This window comes from Podarcis bocagei (genome assembly GCF_964188305.1).
Source record: "Podarcis bocagei genome assembly, chromosome: 5".
NCBI classification, from domain to species: Eukaryota; Metazoa; Chordata; class Lepidosauria; order Squamata; family Lacertidae; genus Podarcis; species Podarcis bocagei.
In genome coordinates, this window is record NC_138129.1 from 6,956,546 (window position 1) to 6,978,394 (window position 21,849).

At 48.4% G+C, this 21,849-nt stretch overlaps 1 protein-coding gene across 4 annotated transcripts in view; it reads right to left on the reverse strand.

Annotated features, from left to right (window-relative positions):
* Positions 1-414: 414 nt before the first annotated feature.
* The window catches only part of UCKL1 (uridine-cytidine kinase 1 like 1), an 84,717-nt gene continuing 63,282 nt past the window's right edge, over positions 415-21,849 (reverse strand). For 3 of the 4 annotated variants that reach the window (XM_081196283.1, XM_081196282.1, XM_081196284.1), the window contains exons 8-15: positions 14,254-14,273; positions 10,125-10,223; positions 9,617-9,710; positions 8,395-8,457; positions 5,493-5,615; positions 3,785-3,892; positions 2,982-3,138; positions 415-796 (exon numbers count right to left, since the gene is read on the reverse strand). In XM_081196283.1, the coding sequence (XP_081052409.1) occupies positions 720-796; positions 2,982-3,138; positions 3,785-3,892; positions 5,493-5,615; positions 8,395-8,457; positions 9,617-9,710; positions 10,125-10,223; positions 14,254-14,273 (741 nt within the window). In that variant the 3' untranslated portion in view covers positions 415-719. Of the gene's footprint in view, positions 797-2,981; positions 3,139-3,784; positions 3,893-5,492; positions 5,616-8,394; positions 8,458-9,616; positions 9,711-10,124; positions 10,224-14,253; positions 14,274-19,834; positions 19,852-21,849 lie in introns of all 4 variants that reach the window. The other variant, XM_081196285.1, reaches the window with a different exon arrangement.

A 21,849-nucleotide genomic window follows, 5' to 3' on the forward strand; every position in this document is an offset into this window, starting at 1 on the left:
GGACGCTTGCAAACCGGAACACTTACTTCTGAGCTTGCGGCGTTCAGGAGCCAAAATGTACGAGTGCCAAGGCGTTTGGCTTCCAAGGTATGACTGTATTCTATATCCTGTATAAACTATTGCAGCTGCAAGGCTCATACGACACAATGCTTCTTTTTCTCTAAGGGCTACCCCATCTGGATAAGACCGTTTTAAAAACAGTTGAGCTGGTGTGGTGGCTAAAAGTGTTGGACTGGGACCTGGGAGTCCAGGGTTCAAATCTCCACTTAGCCACAAGGCTCACTAGCTGCCTTTACTGCCTCACCAGGAGACGAAAGTTGGGTCTGTGGCCGCATTAACACAAAAGATGGTTGAACTGCTTGGTTAGTTGGGCATGATTGACACCCATCGTCAACAAGACACTTGAAACTTAGCTGAAACATTCTCTCTTTTTTTTAATAAAATAAGTTATAGTAAATCTTTAAATTAAAATACATTGCCTCTAGGCTCAGAAACGCTCTCGAGCACGTAAAAAAAGGCAGCAAGCATCTCTCGTCATCCGCTCCATTTCCAAAAAAATATGCTCTCAGCCACGGCCTCTGATGGAAGATGAGTAAGAAAAAACTGTGGTGCAGTGCGATAGTCTCTTTGCAAATGTTGGGGGGGCGTTTTGGGGGGTTAAGGTGCAGTGCAGAAGCCTCTTTCCCTCCAGAGTGGTTCCTTTACAAAAGAGGAGCTTGCTACGAGTCCAGGAGGTCTTCTTCGTCACTCCAGTCGGGAGGCGCATCCGTGCCAAAGTATCGGTCTCCAAAATTTCCTAGAGGGAGGCAGGAGGGAACGGGATTTAGGAAGAGCTACGAGAAACCCTTGTGCACGTAGGAAGTACGCTGAGCTGTGTCTGTGCTATTCAGAGATGTGCCCAGAACGTTCTCGTCTGGCAAAAACCCCAAAATCCTTCTGCTAGATTCTCATTCTTGCAACTCGTTTCATGCGCGTTCAGCAAATCCTAGAAATTTGCCACCTTCACAAATCGAGGTGGTGGCAGGAGCGTGCTTGAAGCCTTGACCACTTCTCGGGTGTTAAATCTGGCAGAGGAGACTCTCTTGGGTATTTCCAGCAACCTCGGAAGTGTGGGGAAAGCTGGCCAAGGAGAGGGCTTTCTCTGAGGCAGACCCTAAATTGTGGAACTCCCCACAGAGATGAATCTCCATTGTTTGGCTTTTGTCATACGCTGAAAAGAAGTCTGCTTTGTGGGACCCACTGGTGTGTCCTGGTTGGAATTATGTTTCTTGTTTTTACAACTATTATTATTATTATTACTGTCAGGGAACTGCCATCGGAGCATCAGGTGGTGGAGGGGCTCAGGGAGGAAGAAAGAGACTCAACAGCTGAAGCAGGCACCAGCAGGGGGAGGAGTGATTCTCTGAGGGAATGTGAGCAGGAGGGAGGGCTCAGGGACGCTTCCAGCGAAAACAGTGGGGAGGTATCTGAGTCTCACATAGGGAGACCTACACCTCGCCGGAAACTGTCACGCCGTGAGTCCAGGAGACGCGTTTCCGTTAAGGAGCTCCTTTGCTGGAAACGCTTCCGCAGACAGCCACTGTCGGACTCTACTAGTGACTAGAGCAGACATGTCTGAGGAGCTCCGTCACACACTGAGGTTTGTGGGGTCGCACAAACTCTGAGGGAGCACGATTTTACGCACAAGCAGCTAATCAATCCCTAACAATTACATTTCTATGCCACAAATCTGACTGGGTTACCGCAGCCACTCTGGGTGGCTTCCAACAACTGTAAGACCGCAGTAAAACATCAAACATTTAAAAGCTTTCCTATACAGGGCTGGCTTCAGACGCCTTATTCCAGGCATAGGCAAACTCGGCCCCCCAGATGTTTTGCGACTACAACTCCCATCATCCCTAGCTAACAGGACCAGTGGTCAGGGATGATGGGAACTGTAGTCTCAAAAAACATATGGAGGGCTAAGTTTGCCTATGTCTGCCTTATTCAAACTGTCTGCAGCTAGGGAAAAAACCACAATGCTAAGAAACGACCCCTTATTTTCTGCATCAATGGTGGTGGTTAGGAATTTTATTATTGCTTGCAAGCAGCTCTGAGCCATCAGAGAATGAAAAACTCAAAAGCTTTTCCAGGGATCCGACAACCGTAAGAACATAAGGAAGAGCTGGTTGCTGGATCAGGCCAATGGCCACGCCAGTCCAGCATCCTGTTCTCACAGTGGAAACACATAATTGGGATATGAACATAAGAGAAACTCTCGCCTTTTGATGTTTCCAGTAACGGGTATTCAGAAGCTTCGCTGGCTCAAGACCAGGGGCAGGACCTCCTAACATGAGCCAACAGTGTGACGCGGCAGCTAAAAAAGCCAATGCAATTCTGGGCCGCATCAATAGGAGTATAGCATCTAGATCAAGGGAAGTAATAGTGCCACTGTATTCTGCTCTGGTCAGACCTCACCTGGAGTACTGTGTCCAGTTCTGGGCACCACAGTTCAAGAAGGACACTGACAAACTGGAACGTGTCCAGAGGAGGGCAACCAAAATGGTCAAAGGCCTGGAAACGATGCCTTATGAGGAACGGCTAAGGGAGCTGGGCATGTTTAGCCTGGAGAAGAGGAGGTTAAGGGGTGATATGATAGCCATGTTCAAATATATAAAAGGATGTCACATAGAGGAGGGAGAAAGGTTGTTTTCTGCTGCTCCAGAGAAGCGGACACGGAGCAATGGATCCAAACTACAAGAAAGAAGATTCCACCTAAACATTAGGAAGAACTTCCTGACAGTAAGAGCTGTTTGACAGTGGAATTTGCTGCCAAGGAGTGTGGTGGAGTCTCCTACTTTGGAGGTCTTTAAGCAGAGGCTTGACAACCATATGTCAGGAGTGCTCTGATGGGGTTTCCTGCTTGGCAGGGGGTTGGACTCGATGGCCCTTGTGGTCTCTTCCAACTCTATGATTCTATGATTCTAACCCTGGCCACTCACCAATACCAGGGATGATGCGGAAGAGGTCGTTCACTTTCTTGTCCACGGCGGTCGTGATGATCTTCACCTGCGGGAAGGCGTAAGCGACAGAGTGGACGCCCATCTCGGCCATCAGCAGGGAGAGGAGGAATATCTTGTCCTCTGGGACGTCGTGGTCCTAAGAGAAAGAAGAGGGTTTCAGCCATTTAGTTTCACTCCCCAGCTTGCCCTTTGGCCCTCTGGGTGTTACAGAACTACAACTCCCAGCAACCCTGGTTACTGGCTGTGCTTGCTAGGGCTGGTGGGAATTGTAGTTCAGCAACATCTGGTTTCCCCACACCCAGCTTATGCTTCCGGCGAATGGTCAGATGAAATATTCAGCATTGTTCCCTTCATTTCTAATGTTCAGAGGGGAGTGCTGTTACCTCTTCCCTTCCCTCCCAACAGCCTCTTTTCCTCCCTCCCAACAGCCTCTTTCCTTCCCTCCCAACAGCCTTTATCCTTCCCTCCCAACTGCCTCTTTCCTTCCCTTCCAACAGCCTCTTCCCTTCCCTCCCAACAGCCTCTTATTCCCTCCCAACAGCCTCTTCCCTTCCCTCCCAACTGTCTCTTTCCCTCCCAACTGTCTCTTCCCTTCCCTCCCAACTCTCTCTTTCCTTCCCTCCCAACTGCCTCTTCCCTCCCCTCCCAACTGCCTCTTTCCCTCCCAACTGTCTCTTTCCTTCCCTCCCAACAGCCTCTTTCCTTCCCTCCCTCCCAACAGCCTCTTTCCTTCTCTCCCAACAGCTAAGTCAAAGCTGTCCCACGCCACCTGCCTTCCTTACCAGCAACACCCTCACAGCCATCATGGCTGCCGCTCCTGTAGAGACCGTACAGTCCATGAGGATCACGTGATCTTCACTGATGTCCTTCGGAAGCCTCAGATAATGCAGCTGGAGGAGGGAGAAGGAGGAAGGGAGCGTTCGGAGACGGCAAGCAGGGAGGGAAGTGTCCCCAGCAGGAGTGCCCTGCTCATTCCTTGCATAGGGTCACTGTTGGCAACCCACATCCCCCAAGACAAAAGTTGGTGAGTACCATCAAGTGAGCCCAGAGGTGGATATAGAATAGGCCAGTCTTCCCCAACCTGGTGCCCTCTGGGTGTTTTGGTCAACAACTTCTGGAAAGCTTAATAATAATAATAATAATAATAATAATAATAATAATAATTTATTTATAAACTGCCCATCTGGTTGGGTCTCCCCAGCCACCCTGGGCAGCTTCCAACATATTAAAATACAGTAGTCTGTTAAACATTAAACGCTTCCCTAAACAGGGCTGCCTTCAAATGTCTTCTGAATGTCAGGTAGTTGTTTTTCTCTTTGACATCTGGTGGGAGGGCGTTCCACAGGGCGGGTGCCACTACCGAGAAGGCCTGGTTCCCTGTAACTTGGCTTCTCACAGCGAGGGAACTGCCAGAAGGCCCTCGGTGCTGGACCTCAGTGTCCGGGTAGAACGATGGAGGTGGAGACGCTCCTTCAGGTATACTGGACCAAGGCCGTTTAGGGCTTTAAAGGTCATCACCAACACTTTGAATTGTGCTTGGAAACGTACTCCTGGTCAAAGAGTGTTGCAAAGCATTGCATTGTCAGCAATATTAAGTTTTATTCATGCCCACTGTACACCATTGCCTATTGTAGCTGGGCTGGGCTGACGCGAATTGTAGTCCAAAAGATTTGAAGGACACTCAGCTGGCAAAGGATGGACTACACAAAATTAATGGACTCCTTCAATATCCACCTGATGTCTTTGATCTAGCCAAACAGGACGTTGGGCTGGCCTGTATCTATCAAGCAACACTGCTTAAATATCTTTGTTATCACTCTTCTTCTCCATCATCAGCCCTCTTAAAGTAGCATGAGCTATGCCATCAAAGAACAAGAAGCTGAATAATAGTAGTAATAATAATAATAATAATAATAATAATAATAATAATAATAATAATAATAATAGGTTGTATTAAATGCAAGTCATGCTGAGAGTAGACCCATTGAAATTAATGGGTGTGGAAAACTTAGGCACATCCGTTTCAATGGGTGCAGACCCAAAATTTAGCTGGCCACAACCCACTTGACCAAAAGGTCCCAGGACAGGTTACAAAAATATCAGAATTAAAGACTGACGATGGTATCCAAAGAATATCAGTGCAATGCTTGCACAACAGAACTTTCTCCCTATGTGCACCCAGAGCCCTTCCCAAATCTACTCTGGATGGGTTGGGGGAGCCCCTGGAACAGATTTAGGGGTGCAAGTTCTCTTGCAAAAGCACAGATCCTTGTGCTGAAAGGACACGTTAGCCGGATACCGCCCCAAACTCAGTCTCATTAAAATCATAAAATAACAAGCCACAAAACCGACCAATAACCATATTAACAGGACCATAGTGCAGAGCAACAATGCATTGAGTTTTGAGGGGTTTGGGATACCGCTAGATAGGTGGCCAAGTAGCTCAGGCCACTACTAAGCCCTTGCCCCATACCAGGCCTGGATATTTACCTCTGGCTCCCCCGTATACCGGTTGGTCTGGATGAGGATGGTGCCGATCCGGACATCCTTACAGACGGCCCGCAGCGCTGGCTCCATGGTCTCCCCAGCCCTCAAAATGGACACGCCAGTAATCTGGAAGACAGAGGACAAGGTGGAAACCCGCAAGTATAATTCCTCCAACTCTCTACTGCCAGTGTGGTGTAGTGGTTAAGAGCGGTGGACTCGTAATCTGGTGAACCGGGTTCGATTCCCCTCTCCTCCACATGCATCTGCTGGGTGACCTTGGGCTAGTCACACTTCTCTGAAGTCTCTCAGCCTCACTCACCTCACAGAGTGTTTGCTGAGGGGGAGAAAGGGAAAAGGAGATTGTTAGCCGCTTTGAGACTCCTTAAAGGTAAAGGGACCCCTGACCATTAGGTCCAGTCGTGGCCGACTCTGGGGTTGCGGCACTCATCTCGCTTTACTGGCCAAGGGAGCCAGCGTACAGCTTCTGGGTCATGTGGCCAGCATGACTAAGCCGCTTCTGGAGAACCAGAGCAGCGCACGGAAACGCCATTTACCTTCCTGCCGGAGTGGTACCTATTTATCTACTTGCACTTTGACGTGCTTTCGAACTGCTAGGTTGGTAGGAGCAGAGACCAAGCAACGGGAGCTTACCCCGTTGCAGGAATTTGAACCACTGACCTTCTGATCGGCAAGTCCTAGGCTCTGTGGCTTAACCCATAGTGCCACCCGCATCCCCTTGAGACTCCTTAGGGTAGTGATAAAGCAGGATATCAAATCCAAACTCCTCCTCCTCCTCCTCCTCTTCTTCTTCTTCTTCTATCTCACCATTCTGCATTTCTTAGAACGTGGCTGGGCTAAGTAAAATGAATCACCTCCAGGTGATCAGGCTGTGTCGTTGCCATAAAGGAATACAAAGGAGTCGCTGCCTTGTTCTTCCGTTTTCAAGCGAAGTTCTGTGGAGTTGTGTTCATGCCCGCCTTAGACAAATGAGTGAGCTGAAAAAGCTCTGCTCCGTTTCAAAGTGGGCCCAGACGGGGTTCGGTTCGAAAAGGGGTTTATCTGTAACGTTGGCCAGCTCTCCTTGCAAGTTCCAAACCCTTTCCAAGTAGAAAGCTCCTTTCCTTTGAGAAGGGAGGGGGTAGCTGGTGGGGAGGTGGGCTTGCCAGAGACAGGAGAGCTCTTTCCACCCGGTTGTTAAGCGGAAATCAGGCTGCAGGGCAAACGCAATTTCCCTAGGACAGTCATTTCCTGCCGGCAAGATTGGTACTTGGGGTTACTCTGCCTTCTACATTGAGTTGGGAGGCAGAGGAAACAGCAGTCCCATGATCCCTGGCAAGAATTGTCAGTGCACGCTTCACCCTCTGGTAGTGTGGATTTGCTAAGGGACGTGGTTGGCGCTGTGGTCTAAACCACTGAGCCTCTTGGGCTTGCCGATTGGAAGGTCGGCGGTTCGAATCCCCGCAAAGGGGTGAGCTTCTGTTGCTCTGTCCCAGCTCCTGCCAACCTAGCAGTTCAAAAGCACACCAGTGCAAGTAGATAAATAGGTACCGTTGCGGCAGGAAGGTAAACAGTGTTTCCATGCACTCTGGCACTCGTTACGGTCCTCTGTGCACCAGTAGCAGTTTAATCCCGGAAAGCTGTCTGTGGACAAATGCCGGCTCCCTCGGCCTGAAAGCGAGATGAGCGCCGCAACCCCATAGCCACCTTTGCCTGGACTTAACAGTCCAGGGGTCTTTTACCCTTTTTTAAACCTAGTGTGGATTTGTGTGTGTGTTTCTCTAAGAATACTTAATCAAACACTGAAATCTCCCCACCGCTTCACTCCAAGCATTCTTGAGAATTATTCCTTTTTAAAAAAATCAACACCAATGTTTTTCAGGAAGACTCAGTGGGAGTTTGTCATCCTGCCCAGCTGTTCTCCGATAAATTATCCCTCTTTTTCAGGATCCTGGAAAAGGAGCCTTTATTAAAGTGATACCAAATGCATTTGAATTGAATCGGTTAATTAATTTTAAACCGAGTGAAGCTAGGCAATTAATCAATTAGAAAATCTTTTAAATAGTAGAAAACCTTTCTCTTGCTACATAATCCTCTTGCTTCCTTCAGTTGCTGGTGGGTTCTTCTCAACAGAAACTGGGCCTGTTCTTTCCTTTTGTGTCAGGTTGAATTGGGAATTCCATTCCTCCCTTTGCTGCAGATACGTGGGATTGTTACATGTGACATGTCTGTTTACATTCCAGCACAGATTGCTGGAGTCCCGTGAGCGGAACTTCCGCTCTGTATTGCTTTTGTTTTCTCTCTCCCCGAGAAGAACGACAAGGAGAGAAGCCATGTTTTTCTTTGTCCTGATTTATGTATCATAAATGCGTAGTTTAGTATAGTATCCACGCCTCGAGCCTGATCTGTTGTGTGTTTACTCTGCTGAGTAATGTGTGCTCTTGCATGCACAGTAGCATGAGTCGCGGACGCACGTCGGAGGATGACTGATGGATCTCCGCAATGCTGAGAAGGGACACGCTCCGGCTGGGGCCAAGCCAGCTGGCTTTCCATCCCACGGTTCCAACACTCTCCAGGTGCACCAGACTCAAGGATGCTCAGACCCAGATGTGTGCTATTTTTAGGAGAAAGCTGTCCAAAAGCTCTGAGTGTGCAGATACAGAAACCCAGGGGTCACTATTGTGACACCGACAGGTTCAGGAGTGACTGCCAGCACAGCACCTGTCAAAGGCTTCAGCAAATATCCCCTCAAAACACCGCAATGCAAAAAGAGAGAGTTAAGATTTGTCCCAAATAGAAGATGCCACAAGCAGAAAGCTGGAACTATGAATCAAAACAGGAGCAGGTTTCACACACCAATGGTTTTCTCCGGACTCTGCTTTGAGAATCCTCTGCCAGCGACACTTACTTGCTTCCCACTGTAATTTCGGCCTTCATAGTCCTGCCCTTGCGGGGTCTGAACTGTGCAGGTCTGGAAAGGCAACAGCACACAGGAATTAATAGGGAATTTGGGCAGGGACAGAGTCCAAGTGAGAAATACGGAGCTCATCAGTGGCAGAAAAGCAGAATAAATTACGCAAAACAAACAGACGTGTGCATTTTTAAAAAACAACTTATGCAGGCTGCAAATCCAGGTTTCCTTAGGGCAGAATGCAAGCGCCCATCGCTGAAACCATTTCTATCCAGCTCTCTTCCCAGGCCACAAAAAGGGTGCAGAGAGAGAGGGTGAGGTTCTAGAGGATTTTATGAGCAAGGAAGGTCACTTTTGGGGCATAATTAAGTTTAGCCTGATATTGCTTCTTTAAACTGTTTTCAGCAAGAGAAGAAAACTCATCTCTGGACTTGAAAGCCACTGCTTTTGTGGCATCACCTGCCCTCAAATTTTCTTCTTAGATTTAGGGCTGAATAGAACATTTTCCAGGTCCACCTTCTAGCTTGAAATCCATGATTTCAGGTGGGGCAAACCTCACTCTCCGAAAGCCCCCCAACTCTGCTTTTCTCATAGCTGTTTGACGCTGTTCACAAATCACCTCCCTGCCTCACAGTCTGGTGCCAAATCAGTCATTTCCCCTCTGTATTTCCCTCAAGCAATCCCAAGCCATTGGAGATTATACACAGGAGGCAACATTGCAATAGAATGCAACTAATCAGATGGGAGATGGGCGCCATTTTGAGCGAGGGCAATGCCACTTATAGAGGTCACATGGGTGATCCCAACCAATCAAGAGGATGCAAAATGAGCATGCTGCCTGCTCCCTCCCAATGATACTGCGACAAATCACCCAAAGAGATGGGATCCTCTTTCAAAAGAGTCCTGATCCCTTTCAGCTCAGCCATGGTTTGGAACAGGGGTCAGCAGACTTTTTCAGCAGGGGGCCGGTCCACTGTCCCTCAGACCCTGTGGGGGGCAGGGCCAGACTATATTTTTTTGGGGGGGAATGAACGAATTCCTATGCCCCACAAATAACCCAGAGATGCATTTTAAATAAAAGGACACATTCTACTCATGTAAAAGCATGCTGATTCCTGGACTGTCCGCAGGCCGGATTTAGAAGGCGATTGGGCCAGATCCTGCCTCAGGGCCTTAGTTTGCCTACCCGTAGTTTGGAAGAGCGCTTTGATCAGCCTACCTGGAAAGGCAGGAAGGACAGTGCATGTTCTATCAGGAGACGCATCAGCCGTTTGGAGTAGAATATAAACTCATCCCGACTTGTCTCCTTGTCCCTGAAAGGGTAACAAAGAGGAGAGAAAGAAGGTATTAGGTTCATGGAATTATAAGAGTTGGAAGGGACCTGAGGGTCATCTAGTCCAACCCCCTGCGATGCTGTAATCTTAGCTAAAGCATCCATGACAAATGGCCACGCAACCACTGCTTAAAAGCCTCCAAGGAAGTGGAGTCTACAACCTCCCGAGGGAGACGGTTCCCCCGTCAAACTGCTCTTACTGTCAGAAAGTTCTTCCCATTGTTTTGTCAAACTCTCCTTTCTTGCCACTTGTGTGGCAGAGTACAGGAAAGGGGGGGTCTAAAGGTGGATGCTCAACAGGCAACAGTTTGCTTCCTGCTCTCAATGGAGTAAGCGGCTCGCCAGGAGCTCTCCGTGGTGCTGAAAAGAACTTAGAACAAGGCACCCAACTCACCGGATGATTGTGTGCATGCCTTTCACTTGTGGGGTGTTCTTCAGCACACTGAGAGTCTTGGGGAGAGGGTGGCATTGGTGGGCCGAGGCCAGTGCTGCCCTGAAGAAAAAGAGGAGAATTAAAGTCAAGTTAAAGGCTTCTTGGGGAAGTGCTGCTTCCTCCCCCAGCCAGAGAAGCCACCCCAAAGATCCCACGGCTTTCCTCATCCGAACCAACCACACAGACCTTTCGCCATGGCTGAAACGCCCCATGGACAGGCTCAATGGGGAGGGAATATTGTGGGATGTAAAACTGCAGTCCAGTACAACATTCCTACAGTGGACATGTTAGGGGATGTTTTGCACCACTCAGGAGAAGACTTCCTGTTTCCTCCTGAGCTGGGACAGACTTCCATTACATGTGACTTGAAGAGGGGGTGGTCTGTTGTACTTGCATGGAGGAGCACACGGCCTCCATGTTCTGATCAGTGTGTGTTCTCCATTTTGTATGTTGCTGTGTGTTTGGAGAAGTGACTGTCTAGTCGCAGTCACTTGGGACTAACTTACTTATGGAACACAGTGGTACCTCTGATTGCGAACAGGATCCATTCCAGAGGCCCATTCGCAACATGAAGAGAACGCAACCCGCAGCGGCGTGTCTGCGCACACGCGGGTTGTGATTCGCCGCTTCTGCGCGTGCGTGTGATGCCATTTTGCGCTTCTGTTTATGTGCGAGCGGCGAAACCCGGAAGTAACCCTTTCCGGTACTTCCGGGCCGCCGCAGGACATAACCTGAAAGAACGTAACATGAAGGAGACGTAACATGAGGTATGACTGTAGTTCTAGTTGTTATGTAACCTAAGCCTGCCTTCAGGGACACGTCTGTGAACCTGAATGGATCTGTGAGTAAATTACATTTATATTAACGTTAATCAGATTCTTGTGTTTATTCTTTTTAAGAGGGATTTTACCAGGAAGGAATCTTTTAATAGTAAGACTCAGATGAGTCCGCAACAAGCTGATTGCTTTGTAATTTAAAAAGGGGGATGTTTGGAACTATGCTAGAATATGGAACTTGCTGGCGCAAGTTGGGAAGGATATCATGAAATAATATATCCTCTCCTGCCTTCCTAATCATCCCCATGAATCTCACTCCCGGCCACCTCTCTTGAGTAAGCTATTGGCAGCGCTTAGCAGGGAGCCGTGGCTGAACTTGACACCGGAGGTTGGGCAGGGCGGGACCAAGAAGAGCCTGCCGGATCAGGCCCATCTGGTCCAGGATCCTGATCTCACATTGGCCAGCCAGATGCCTCTGGGAAACCTGCCCAGGGATCCGAACACAGGACCAACTCTTCCCCCCTTTGGTTTCCAGAATATTGCTGCCTCCGCCTGTGGGGTCAGGGCACTGGCAACCTTTGGGACGAGGGGCGGGATATAAATTACCGTATTTTTCGCTCTATATATCGGTGTGCACTGATCCCTTTTGCTCTTCTGGCTTCAGCGATAGCTGCGCAGCCTGCATTCACTCCATAAGACGCACACACATTTCCCCTTACTTTTTAGGAGGGGGAAAGTGCGTCTTATAGAGCAAAAAATATGGTAGATAGATGGGTGACAGAGAGATACCGGTAACAAGACTGGTGACTGGGAGCGGCCACCGAGACCACATAAGACCTACACTGGCTCCCAATACGTTTCCAAGCACAATGCAAAGTGTTGGTGCTGACCTTTAAAGCCCTAAATGGCCTCGGTCCAGTATACTTGAAGGAGCGTCTCCACCTCCATTGTTCTGCCCGGACACTGAGGTCCAGCGCCTAGGGCCTTCTGGTGGTTCCCTCGCTGCGAGAAGCCAAATTACAGGGAACCAGGCAGAGGGCCTTCTCGGTAGTGGCACCCACCCTGTGGAACGCCCTCTCACCAGATGTCAAAGAGAAGAACAACTACCAGACTTTTAGAAGATATCTGAAGGCAGCCCTGTTTAGGGAAGCTTTTAATGTTTAATAGACTACTGTGTTTTAATATTCTGTTGGGAGCCACCCAGAGTGGCTGGGGAAACCCAGGCAGATGGGCAGGGTATAAATAATAAATTTATTTATTTATTTATTTATTTATTTATTTATTTATTTATTTTTATTATTATTTATTTCAAAGCAGCCTAAGGGGTGGAGTTCTGTCTTCTGCGGGTGGTGGGGCGAAGGACAAAGCCTCGTTGCCAAAATGAAAACGAGCCCAGCTTCCTTAGTTGTTGGAGGAATAAAAGGGTCAGGATGAGTCACATCTGAATGACAAACCGGTGGTTTCGAGGAGCGGCCGGCAGCTTAGCTAGCAGCTTGGAGGAAGAAGAGGAAGGAGGTTCTAATTAGGACACCCTTTATTTGTTCAACGCCAGGCTTTTTGTGTCCCCTGTGTCTGTGTGGTTGGTTTGGGTGGACAAAGTGCCTTGTGGAGATCCTTTCCGCTCGCGGACGCACACACGCGAGCTTTAATTCAGGGCGAGCGGGGAAAAAGAGGAACATTAAAACATGCACACGCAAAAAAGAAGCTGGTTAAAGGTTTGTGCCTCGCCAGTTTTGGGTCCGGGAGAAAGAGGCGCACACGCAAACACACAGAGAACCAACCACAAGCCAGTCGAATGGAAGAGGGTTAACCAGGAGTCAGGGAGATGGTACAGAACTGTACGAATGCTTAGCAAGGAGCTAGAAAGAGTCTCAGATCTATGGACTTTTCAAGGGTTCTGGCGGAAGATCTCAAGGGAGCCCTTGTGTCCACGGGCGCCATGTTGTCAACTCCTTCATTACTTATTTGCTTGTGTGTGTGTGTGTGTGTGTGTGTGTGTGTGTAAATTTGTTTCTACTAAAGGATTTTTAAAATAACAACCGTGGGAGACCCTGATCTGCACTGGGACCGTATTGGGAGGTAGAGGAACAGTTTATCCCTCAATGCTGCACCCCTGATTAATATTTTTTTTAATCCCCAAATAGAAGCCAACAGAAGCTTCCCTTCCAGAACAAGTAACTGTTGGGGGGTATTTACTAGGACCATAGTAAAAGGGGAGGGAGGAGTTTAAAGATTCATTCCTCCATTGCGAGGGGTTAGACTGGACGATGCTCAGGAACCCTTCCAATATAACATTTCAATTATTCTGTGAAATACTCCCTCCATCCATACCATGGTCCCAATGCCAATTGCATTGGGATAAAACAGTCATAAAACAGCTTGGGGGGGCTGGGCGGGGGGCTTGATTCAGCTTAATGAGCGACAGCTGGTTGATCCCTCAAGACTGTTTTGTTATGTTGTTGTTGTTGTTTTTCTGCTGTTTTAGTGTTCTCATTTGTTCTTAATAGTCTTTGTTGTACATCACCCTGAGGTGGTTGTTTAGGAGGCAATTAGCAAATCAATAACAATAATAATAATAATAATAATACACCCTCCTGGCAAAATTGGGAGAAGTTCAAAGTGCAATCATAGATTGTTTGGGGAAGTGCAAATTGGGATGGGTTTGCATTGTGACCCAGACTGAATTTCTGCCCCACGCCTTGTATCCTGGGTACCACGGGACTCCGTTTATATGCGATATATGCTACAGTGGTGCCTCGCAAGGCGAAAAGAATCCGTTCTGTGATTCTCTTCGTCTAGCGGTTTTTTCGTCTTGCGAAGCAAGCCCATTGACGGATTAGCGGATTAGCGGCTTTTAGTGGCTTATCTGCTGATCGGATCAGCTGATAAGCAGCTTAGCGGCTTAGAAAAAGGGGGGAGGGGAAAAAACCAGCAGGAACTCGCAAGACATTGTCGTCTTGCGAAGCAAGCCCATAGGAAATTTGTTTTGCGAAGCACCTCCAAAACGGAAAACTCTTTTGTCTAGTGAGTTTTCCGTCTTGCGAGGCATTCGTCTTGCAGGGCACCACTGTATATATATATATGCTCCGTTATATGCTATAAACCTCCCAGTGGATTTTAGTGTGTGGGGGGAGGTATATAACTTTCTTAATTAAAAAGATAGCCCCGCTAAAGGGGGCATGCCGACCCACATGGTAGATTCCTCATCATGCAGGCCTAGACCTCGGCAAAAGCTCGACACTCGATTTAGTATTCAAACCAAACCAAAAGAAAAAAAGGAAATAATAAGTTGGAGTGTGCAATTTGATCCTCACATATCCCAGCGGAGTTTCCTCTGTTCATCAGATGGGAGTTGTAGTTCAGGGATGAGCCAAGCAGGTAACAGGCAACCAAACACACAGAGAGACACAGATAACCAAAGAGGGAGGGAAGAGAAAATAAAGCAGGGAAATAAGAGCCCTGAAAAAAAAGGGGGGGAGGAAATTTGCCCTGGAAAAGCATCTTGCATCTCTTTTGCCTGGATGCAGAATCCTTGACCTGTAACAAAGTCATTTGTATGGCTGGGTGGAGAGGAGTAGGAACGCCTAGCTTTGGCATGGAATTTGTTACATGCGGCCCCTGGGAGGTTGCCTGCAAGGTCGTGTGGCCCTCAGGCTGGTCCTTACCAAACTTTGCCCGCTCCCACACCAACTTAGTATTACAGGGTGTTTTCTGGCACAGCCTCTGAAGGATTGCACAGGGCAGAGGTGTCAACTTCTGCAAGAGCTGGGAGAAGCTGTAACTCAGGGAATTCTCCCATGAGAACCTCTCAAGTGTATCAAACGCCTTCTCGACGATTCAGGGCCATTACTGCCAAAATAGCATCGCATTTGGAGGTCTGCTTTATTAAAATAACCCAGTAGCAAGTGTGTTAAAACGGAAAGAATGTTCAGAACCCAAGAAGAGCCTGCAGGATCAAGCCAGTGGCCCATGTAGTTATCTCCTGCTTGGACTACTGCAATGCGCTCTACATGGGGCTACCTTTGAAGGTGACTTAGAAACTAATCCAGAATGCGGCAGCTAGACTGGTGACTGGGAGCGGCCGCCGAGGCCATGTAACACCGGTCCTGAAAGATCTTCACTGGCTCCCAGTATGTTTTCGAGCACAATTCAAAGTGTTGGTGCTGACCTTGAAAGCCCTAAATGGTCTCGGCCCAGGATACCTGAAGAAGCGTCTCCACCCCCATCGTTCAGCCTGGATGCTGGGGTCCAGCTCCAAGGGCCTTCTGGTGGTTCCCTCACTGTGAGAAGTGAGGTCACAGGGAACCAGGCAGAGGGCCTTCTCAGAAGTGGCGCCTGCCTTGTGGAACGCCCTCCCAGCAGATGTCAAGGCAATAAACAACTATTTTACTTTTAAAAGACAACTGAAGGCGCCCCCATTTAGGGAAGATTTTAATGTCTGATGCTGTATTGTTTTTCATATTCAGTTGGAAGCTGCCCAGAGTGGCTGGGGAAACCCAGCCAGATGCACGGGGTATAAATAATAAATTATTATTATTATTATTATTATTATTATTATTATTATTATTATTATTATTATTATTATTATTATTTAGTCCAGCATCCTGTTCTCAAAAGCGGCCAACCAGATGCTTGTGGGAAACCAACAAGCAGGTTTCTAGCCCTCTCTCTGTCCTGTGTTCCCCAGTAACTGTTTCTCAGAAGAATTGCTGCCTCTGACAACGGAGACAGAACACAGCCACCATGGCTTGTAGCCACCAACAACCCCCTCCTCCATGAATCTGTCCTTTCTTAATGCCATCCAAGTAAGTGGCCATCATTGCCCTCCTGTGGCAGGGAGTCCCACAGTTTAACTGTGTGAAGAAGCACTTTCTTTTACGATACGATAATCTTTATTGTCACTGCCCCATACAGAGGAACGAAATTGAAAAATCTACAAAGGACATTCAAAACCCAACAAGCCTGCTATCCAAGCTATCCCAGCCTGGTTGGCCCCCTAAAAACTCTGACACCCCATTTTAAAATAAAAAAATTCCTTCCAGTAGCACCTTAAAGACCAACTAAGTTAGTTCTTGGTATGAGCTTTCGTGTGCATGCACACTACTTCAGATACACTGTGTATCTGAAGAAGTGTGCATGCATACGAAAGCTCATACCAAGAACTAACTTAGTTGGTCTTTAAGGTGCTACTGGAAGGAATTTTTTTATTTTGACTATGACAGACCAACACGGCTACCTATCTGTAACTAACCCCATTTTAAAATACAATATACTCCCATACAGACTCCTTGCACTGCGTTTAAAACCAGAATCGTGTTTGGGTAGAAGCTGTTTCCCAGGCGGCTAGTCCTGGTCTTTATAACCCTGGACCTTCTTCCAGAAGGCAGAAGCTGGAAGAGATCACTTCCGGGGTGCGCACTGTCCTGCACTATCTCTGCAGCTTTCTTATGGCACCTGGAAGCATAGATTTGATCCAAGGTGGGAAGAGTGCACCCAGTTATTCTCTCCGCAGTCTTGACGACCCTGGACAGCGTTGTTTTATCTGCCCTGACTCTTCCAACATACAGCTTTATTGGAGGTCGAGGCCTGGCGTTATGAGAGAGAAAGTCTTTCCTCTTTCCCTTTTCCGTGCGTTATTTTAAGAACTTCTATCATGCCTAAAGCGGTCGCCTTCCTTTCGCCCCTGAATTTTACACAGGTACTCGGCGCTTCCTGTCACCTCTTTGCTGTGTCTGACCGGTAGTGGAAAAAACTGATAAGCAGCCTTAAGCGGATGGCGTATTTCTTTCTTTTTTTGGTCTTTTTCCTTTCCTCGTTCATCTATTTTTTAAAAAAATTAAGTCTCGCATTTGGAAACCAATTCTTCTGTCCCTCCTCCTCCTCAGCCTTCTTCCCCGGAGAACAAAAACCCTTCAAAAAGGCCGGGTGACCAGCTCAAAAGACACACACAAATCCCCACAAAAAAAGCAGGCGGGGCGGTAAATGTCACCGGCGCCTTTCATTGCGCTCTCGCAGAATCAAACAGGAAGCAGACAAGAGAAAAAGCGAGAAGACAGAGGAAGGGAGAGGAAGGAGCGCAGCCCAGCTGAGGTTTTTCAAACGGGGAGGAGGGCAGCCTTGAAGTGGCTTGACATTTCCAAGATGTGGGGGCTAGTGTGCCCCCAGGCACCCATAAGGAGGGCGCCTTGAGGGGATCAAGGCTGGGAGCTGAGGTAAGGCGTGGCAGATCCACACGGAGGGATCTATTTCTGGCATGCCATCTCCTAAAAACTTTTTCTTCTACCAAAAAGCATTTCCAGACATATAGAAAAGTGTGTGTGTGTGTGTGTGTGTGTGTGTGTGTGTGTGTGTGTGAAGAAAGCAGAAAGAGAAGTTGTCTCTTCTATTCGGCTCAGCTCCAATTATTTAAACGTTTTCTAACTGCTCCCTCCCAGCAATTCTATTCTTCGTCGGGAACGGAGATGTTCTGGACCTCCCCAATTAGCTGGTAACTCGAACAGCATAAACAGGGACGCAGGTGGCGCTGTGGGTTAAACCACAGAGCCTAGGGCTTGCTGATCAGAAGGTCGGCGGTTCGAATCCCCTTGACGGGGTGAGCTCCTGTTGCTCAGTCCCAGCTCCTGCCAACCTAGCAGTTCAAAAGCATGTCAAAGTGCAAGTAGATAAATAGGTACCGGAGGGAAGGTAAACGCCGTTTCCGTGCGCTGCTCTGGTTCACCAGAAGCGGCTTAGTCATGCTGGCCACATGACCTGGAAGCTCCCTCGGCCAATAAAGCAAGATGAGCGCCACAACCTCAGAGTCGGCCACGACTGGACCTAATGGTCAGGGGTCCCTTTATCTTTACCAAACAGCATCAAATGGCCCATGGGTGGCTGCAGGCTCAGGTTTGTGGAGAGACTGGGGGATATGAGGGGAAGTGGGGGCCGAAAGAGGGGAGGGTTGTCAGGCAGGGCGCAGGGGGCATGGCTCAAGGGAAGGTCCCAAATACCACCCCAGCCATGTCTCCATGGGGGGCTGAGAAAGACCCCTGACTGAAACCCTCGAGGGTTGTTGCTAGCTGGCATAGGTAAATGTAAACATTAAACATCAGCAAATAATAATTGAACACTTATCAGCCACAATAATGAATTATCAATCTATAATAAGGTAAAGGTAAAGGGACCCCTGACAGTTAGGTCCAGTCATGACCGACTCTGGGGTTGCGGTGCTCATCTCGCTTTACTGGCCGAGGGAGCCGGCGTACAGCTTCCGGGTCATGTGGCCAGCATGACTAAGCCACTTCTGGCGAGCCAGAGCAGCGCACGGAAACGCTGTTTACCTTCCCGCCGGAGCGGTACCTATTTATCTACTTGCACTTTGACGTGCTTTCGAACTGCTAGGTTGGCAGGAGCAGGGACCGAGCTCACCCCGTTGCAGGGATTCGAACTGCCAACCTTCTGATCAGCAAGTCCTAGACTCTGTGGTTTAACCCACAGCGTCACCCACGTCCCTTGCTAGCTGGCATAGGCAGTGCTAAATTAGAAGGAGAATTGGTCTGACTCAGTACAGCTTCCCATATTTGAGGTAGCAAGCTGAAGCCCCAAGCTTGGACTACTGCAATGTGCTCTACGTGGGGCTACCTTTGAAGGTGTGAAGAATGCGGCAGCCAGACTGGTGACTGGGAGCGACCGCCGAGACCATATAACACCGGTCCTGAAACACCTACACTGGCTTCCAGTATGTTTCTGAGCACAATTCAAAGTCTTGGTGCTGACCTTTAAAGCCCTAAACGGCCTCGGTCCAGTATACCTGAAGGAGCGTCTCCACCCCCATCATTCAGCCCGGACACTGAGATCCAGCTCCGAGGGCCTTCTGGCAGTTCCCTCATTGCAAGAAGTGAGGTTACAGGGAACCAGACAGAGGGCCGTCTCAGTAGTGGCACTCACCCTGTGGAACGCCCTCCCTTCAGATGTGAAGGAAATAAGTAGCTATCTTATCTTTAAAAGACATCTGAAGGCAGCCCTGTTTAGGGAAGTTTTAAATATTTAATGCTGTATTGTATTTAACACACAATTGGGAGCTGCCCAGAGTGGCTGGGGGTATAAATAATAAATTATTATGATTATGATTAAATAACCAGGCAGAGGGCCTTCTCGGTAGTGACATCCGCCCTGTGGAATGCCCTCCCACCAGATGTCAAGGAAATAAACAACCACCTGACTTTTAGAAGACAACTTCAGGGAAGTTTTTAATGTTTGATCTTTTATCGTGTTTATTCTGTTGGGAGCTGCCCAGAGTGGCTGGGAAAACACAGTCAGATGGGTGGGGTATAGAGAATAAATTATTATTATTATTATTACTACTACTACTACTATTACTATTATTATTACCTGCGCTCCACGATACTCCCCTGAAAAGGCTCCTTTCTGTTTTGGGAGGTTGGCTGGGTCAAGCCAGGCGGGAACCTTAAAATTCTTATCACAGGACCAACCACCCTCACCAAATGGACCGCAAGAGCACTTCAACACAGAACCAGAGGGCCTTGTCGTGCAGAGACAGGGGGCAGCGATTCCTGTAAGGGATGGCTGCATATCCCTGCACTGCTGGGGGGGAGGCGGGGGGCGGGGTTGGTCTAGATGAGCCTCAGGTTTTCTCCCAACTCTGTGATTCTGTGATAACGCAGATAAGTGATGGCCCTTGCCCCTTGACCATCAGATCTCTGCGCATGTATCCGGTGATGATTCTGCAGGAATTTGAATGTTTAAACACACAAATATGCACACACACACACACAAAAACACACAGCCTCAGCAAACAGTCGGCTTAGCAGCACCGGTTATTAAGATGCATTTTTGTCCTTGCAGACAGAAAAAGGAGGACACAGAGAGAGGGAGACAGTTAGGAGGAGCCCTTACCTGACGCTGAGTTCCCTCTGCCGCGGCAACACAAAGAACAGCGAGCAAACCCCGTATTAAAACAGTGGAAACACCAGCAGGGCGTTAAGAGGCAAAAGGGGAAATAAAAACACAAGGAGACATGTTTTCCCAGGATTCACAGCACTTGGAGCAGTTAGCATCTTTATTATTATCATTATTATTTTTAAAAAGCACCCGCTGCGATTTCAGCTTTGCTCAGGGGGCAGCTCTCTTGGGGGGGTCAGAGTGGCTGCTTTGCAAAGTGGCCACAACTAACCGCACAACTACGTTTCCCAAATACCGCCATGTCTGGCAGGTTCGCCCCCCCCAAAAAAAACCCCGTAGCGTACATATTTAATTGGATTTAGGATTTCGCTCAAATCTAATTTTTCTTACGGTGTCTCTTCGAGACTGAAAGGGTTAAAAAAGTTTGTGTGGTGGGGAGAAAACAGAAGGGGGGAAATACGCCTGAACCCCAAACTGGTAAGGGCAGCTTCAGAATTGCCTGGTATGATTTAGCCCTAGAATTTAAAATTAGCATTTAAAAATAACTGTGAGGAGGGAGAGATTGGGGTGTGGTGTGTGCGCACGCAGTCTGAATGGCGCATGTTACAGGGACCCGTTGAATTCTCGCTCTGAACACCCACATGGTGCGCAAGCCCATTGGCCAATGACCAAATAAAGACATCTTGAGTCAGCTAAAGCCACTGGAAATGTCAGCCTGCCGTTCAGCTTCAGAATCCGTCAGAACTGCCTAAGTTCTGTGGCAGCCCCCCAGGTTATGGGGTTTCCTCCCTGGGGGTACTGCTCTGGCCCCATCCCTGGTGACTCTCAGGCAGGCAGAAAAGAAAGATTTATTTCACTTCAGCTCTTTGAAATTCAGCACTGAAGGTTTTCAGCCTGCTCTTCCTGGTTCTTTCATGCTCTTTGTTCAAATTTCTGCCATTGTTTAAACTGGTTTCCTGGTGTTTTCCTTTAAACTGATCTGTGGTGTTTCCACAAGCCGGCAGCAGGTACAAAAATGTGCTTTACACACAAGACGTTTGCATAAATATTATCTCTGAAGAAGAAAAGCGAGTGGTTTTTGAGCAGCCTTCCTGAAGCTGTTGGCCTCTAGATATTTTGAACTATAACTCCCATCATCCCTGGCTGTTGCGTGCACTGGGAGTTGTAGTTCAAAAACATCTGGAAGGCCCCATGCCTGGGGGGGAGCTATTTTAGGGGGTGCAGTTGAGGGCCACAGGCGTTTTAGTATAGAAGCTATGCCCTCCCGGGCATGCGAGACAAATGGTTTTGTCATATCCCCCCTGCTAGTATGGTTTAGACCTTGAATTAAAAATTACGATTTTTAAAAACTGCAGTGCAACTGAGAGCACCTTTCAGAAATTTGACCACAAGGTTTTTTGTCCATTGTTTGCTCCATATACTGAGCAGCCCCAAGTTGCAGATTTCTTGCAAACCGCCCCCTTCTCTCCCCCCCCATGAGTTGAAATCTTTTCCCCACCCTGTGAGAGCTGCAAACTGAGCAAAGAAGCTGGACAAGCGAACAGCTTTTTAAGAAATAACACAGAAAACGGGGACGGGCGGTTTGAATAAACACATCCAAATACCCAAACTGACAACCCGGTGGGCAACAGAGGATTTCATGCGGTTAGTTTGCAAGTGAGTTCCGGAGACCTGCCCCCACCTTTGGCGCCTTTCGCCCCCCTCCCCCCCAGTCATTCGGGGGCAGGTCCCCAGAACCTTCTCAGACAGGACAAAAATTAACTTGCCGCCTATATATGCAACTCAAGAGTTGGGCAGAGGCTCTTCGGTTCCTCCTTGGTTGTCTTCTAGATTACCATATTTTTCGCCCTATAGGACGCACTTTTCCCCCTCCAAAAATGAAGGGGAAATCTGGGTGCGTCCTATGGGGCGAATGCAGGATTTCGCTGAAGCTTGGAGAGCGAGAGGGGTCGGTGCGCACCGACCCCTCTTGCTCTCCAGGCTTCGGGAACGCATCCGCAGCCTAGGCA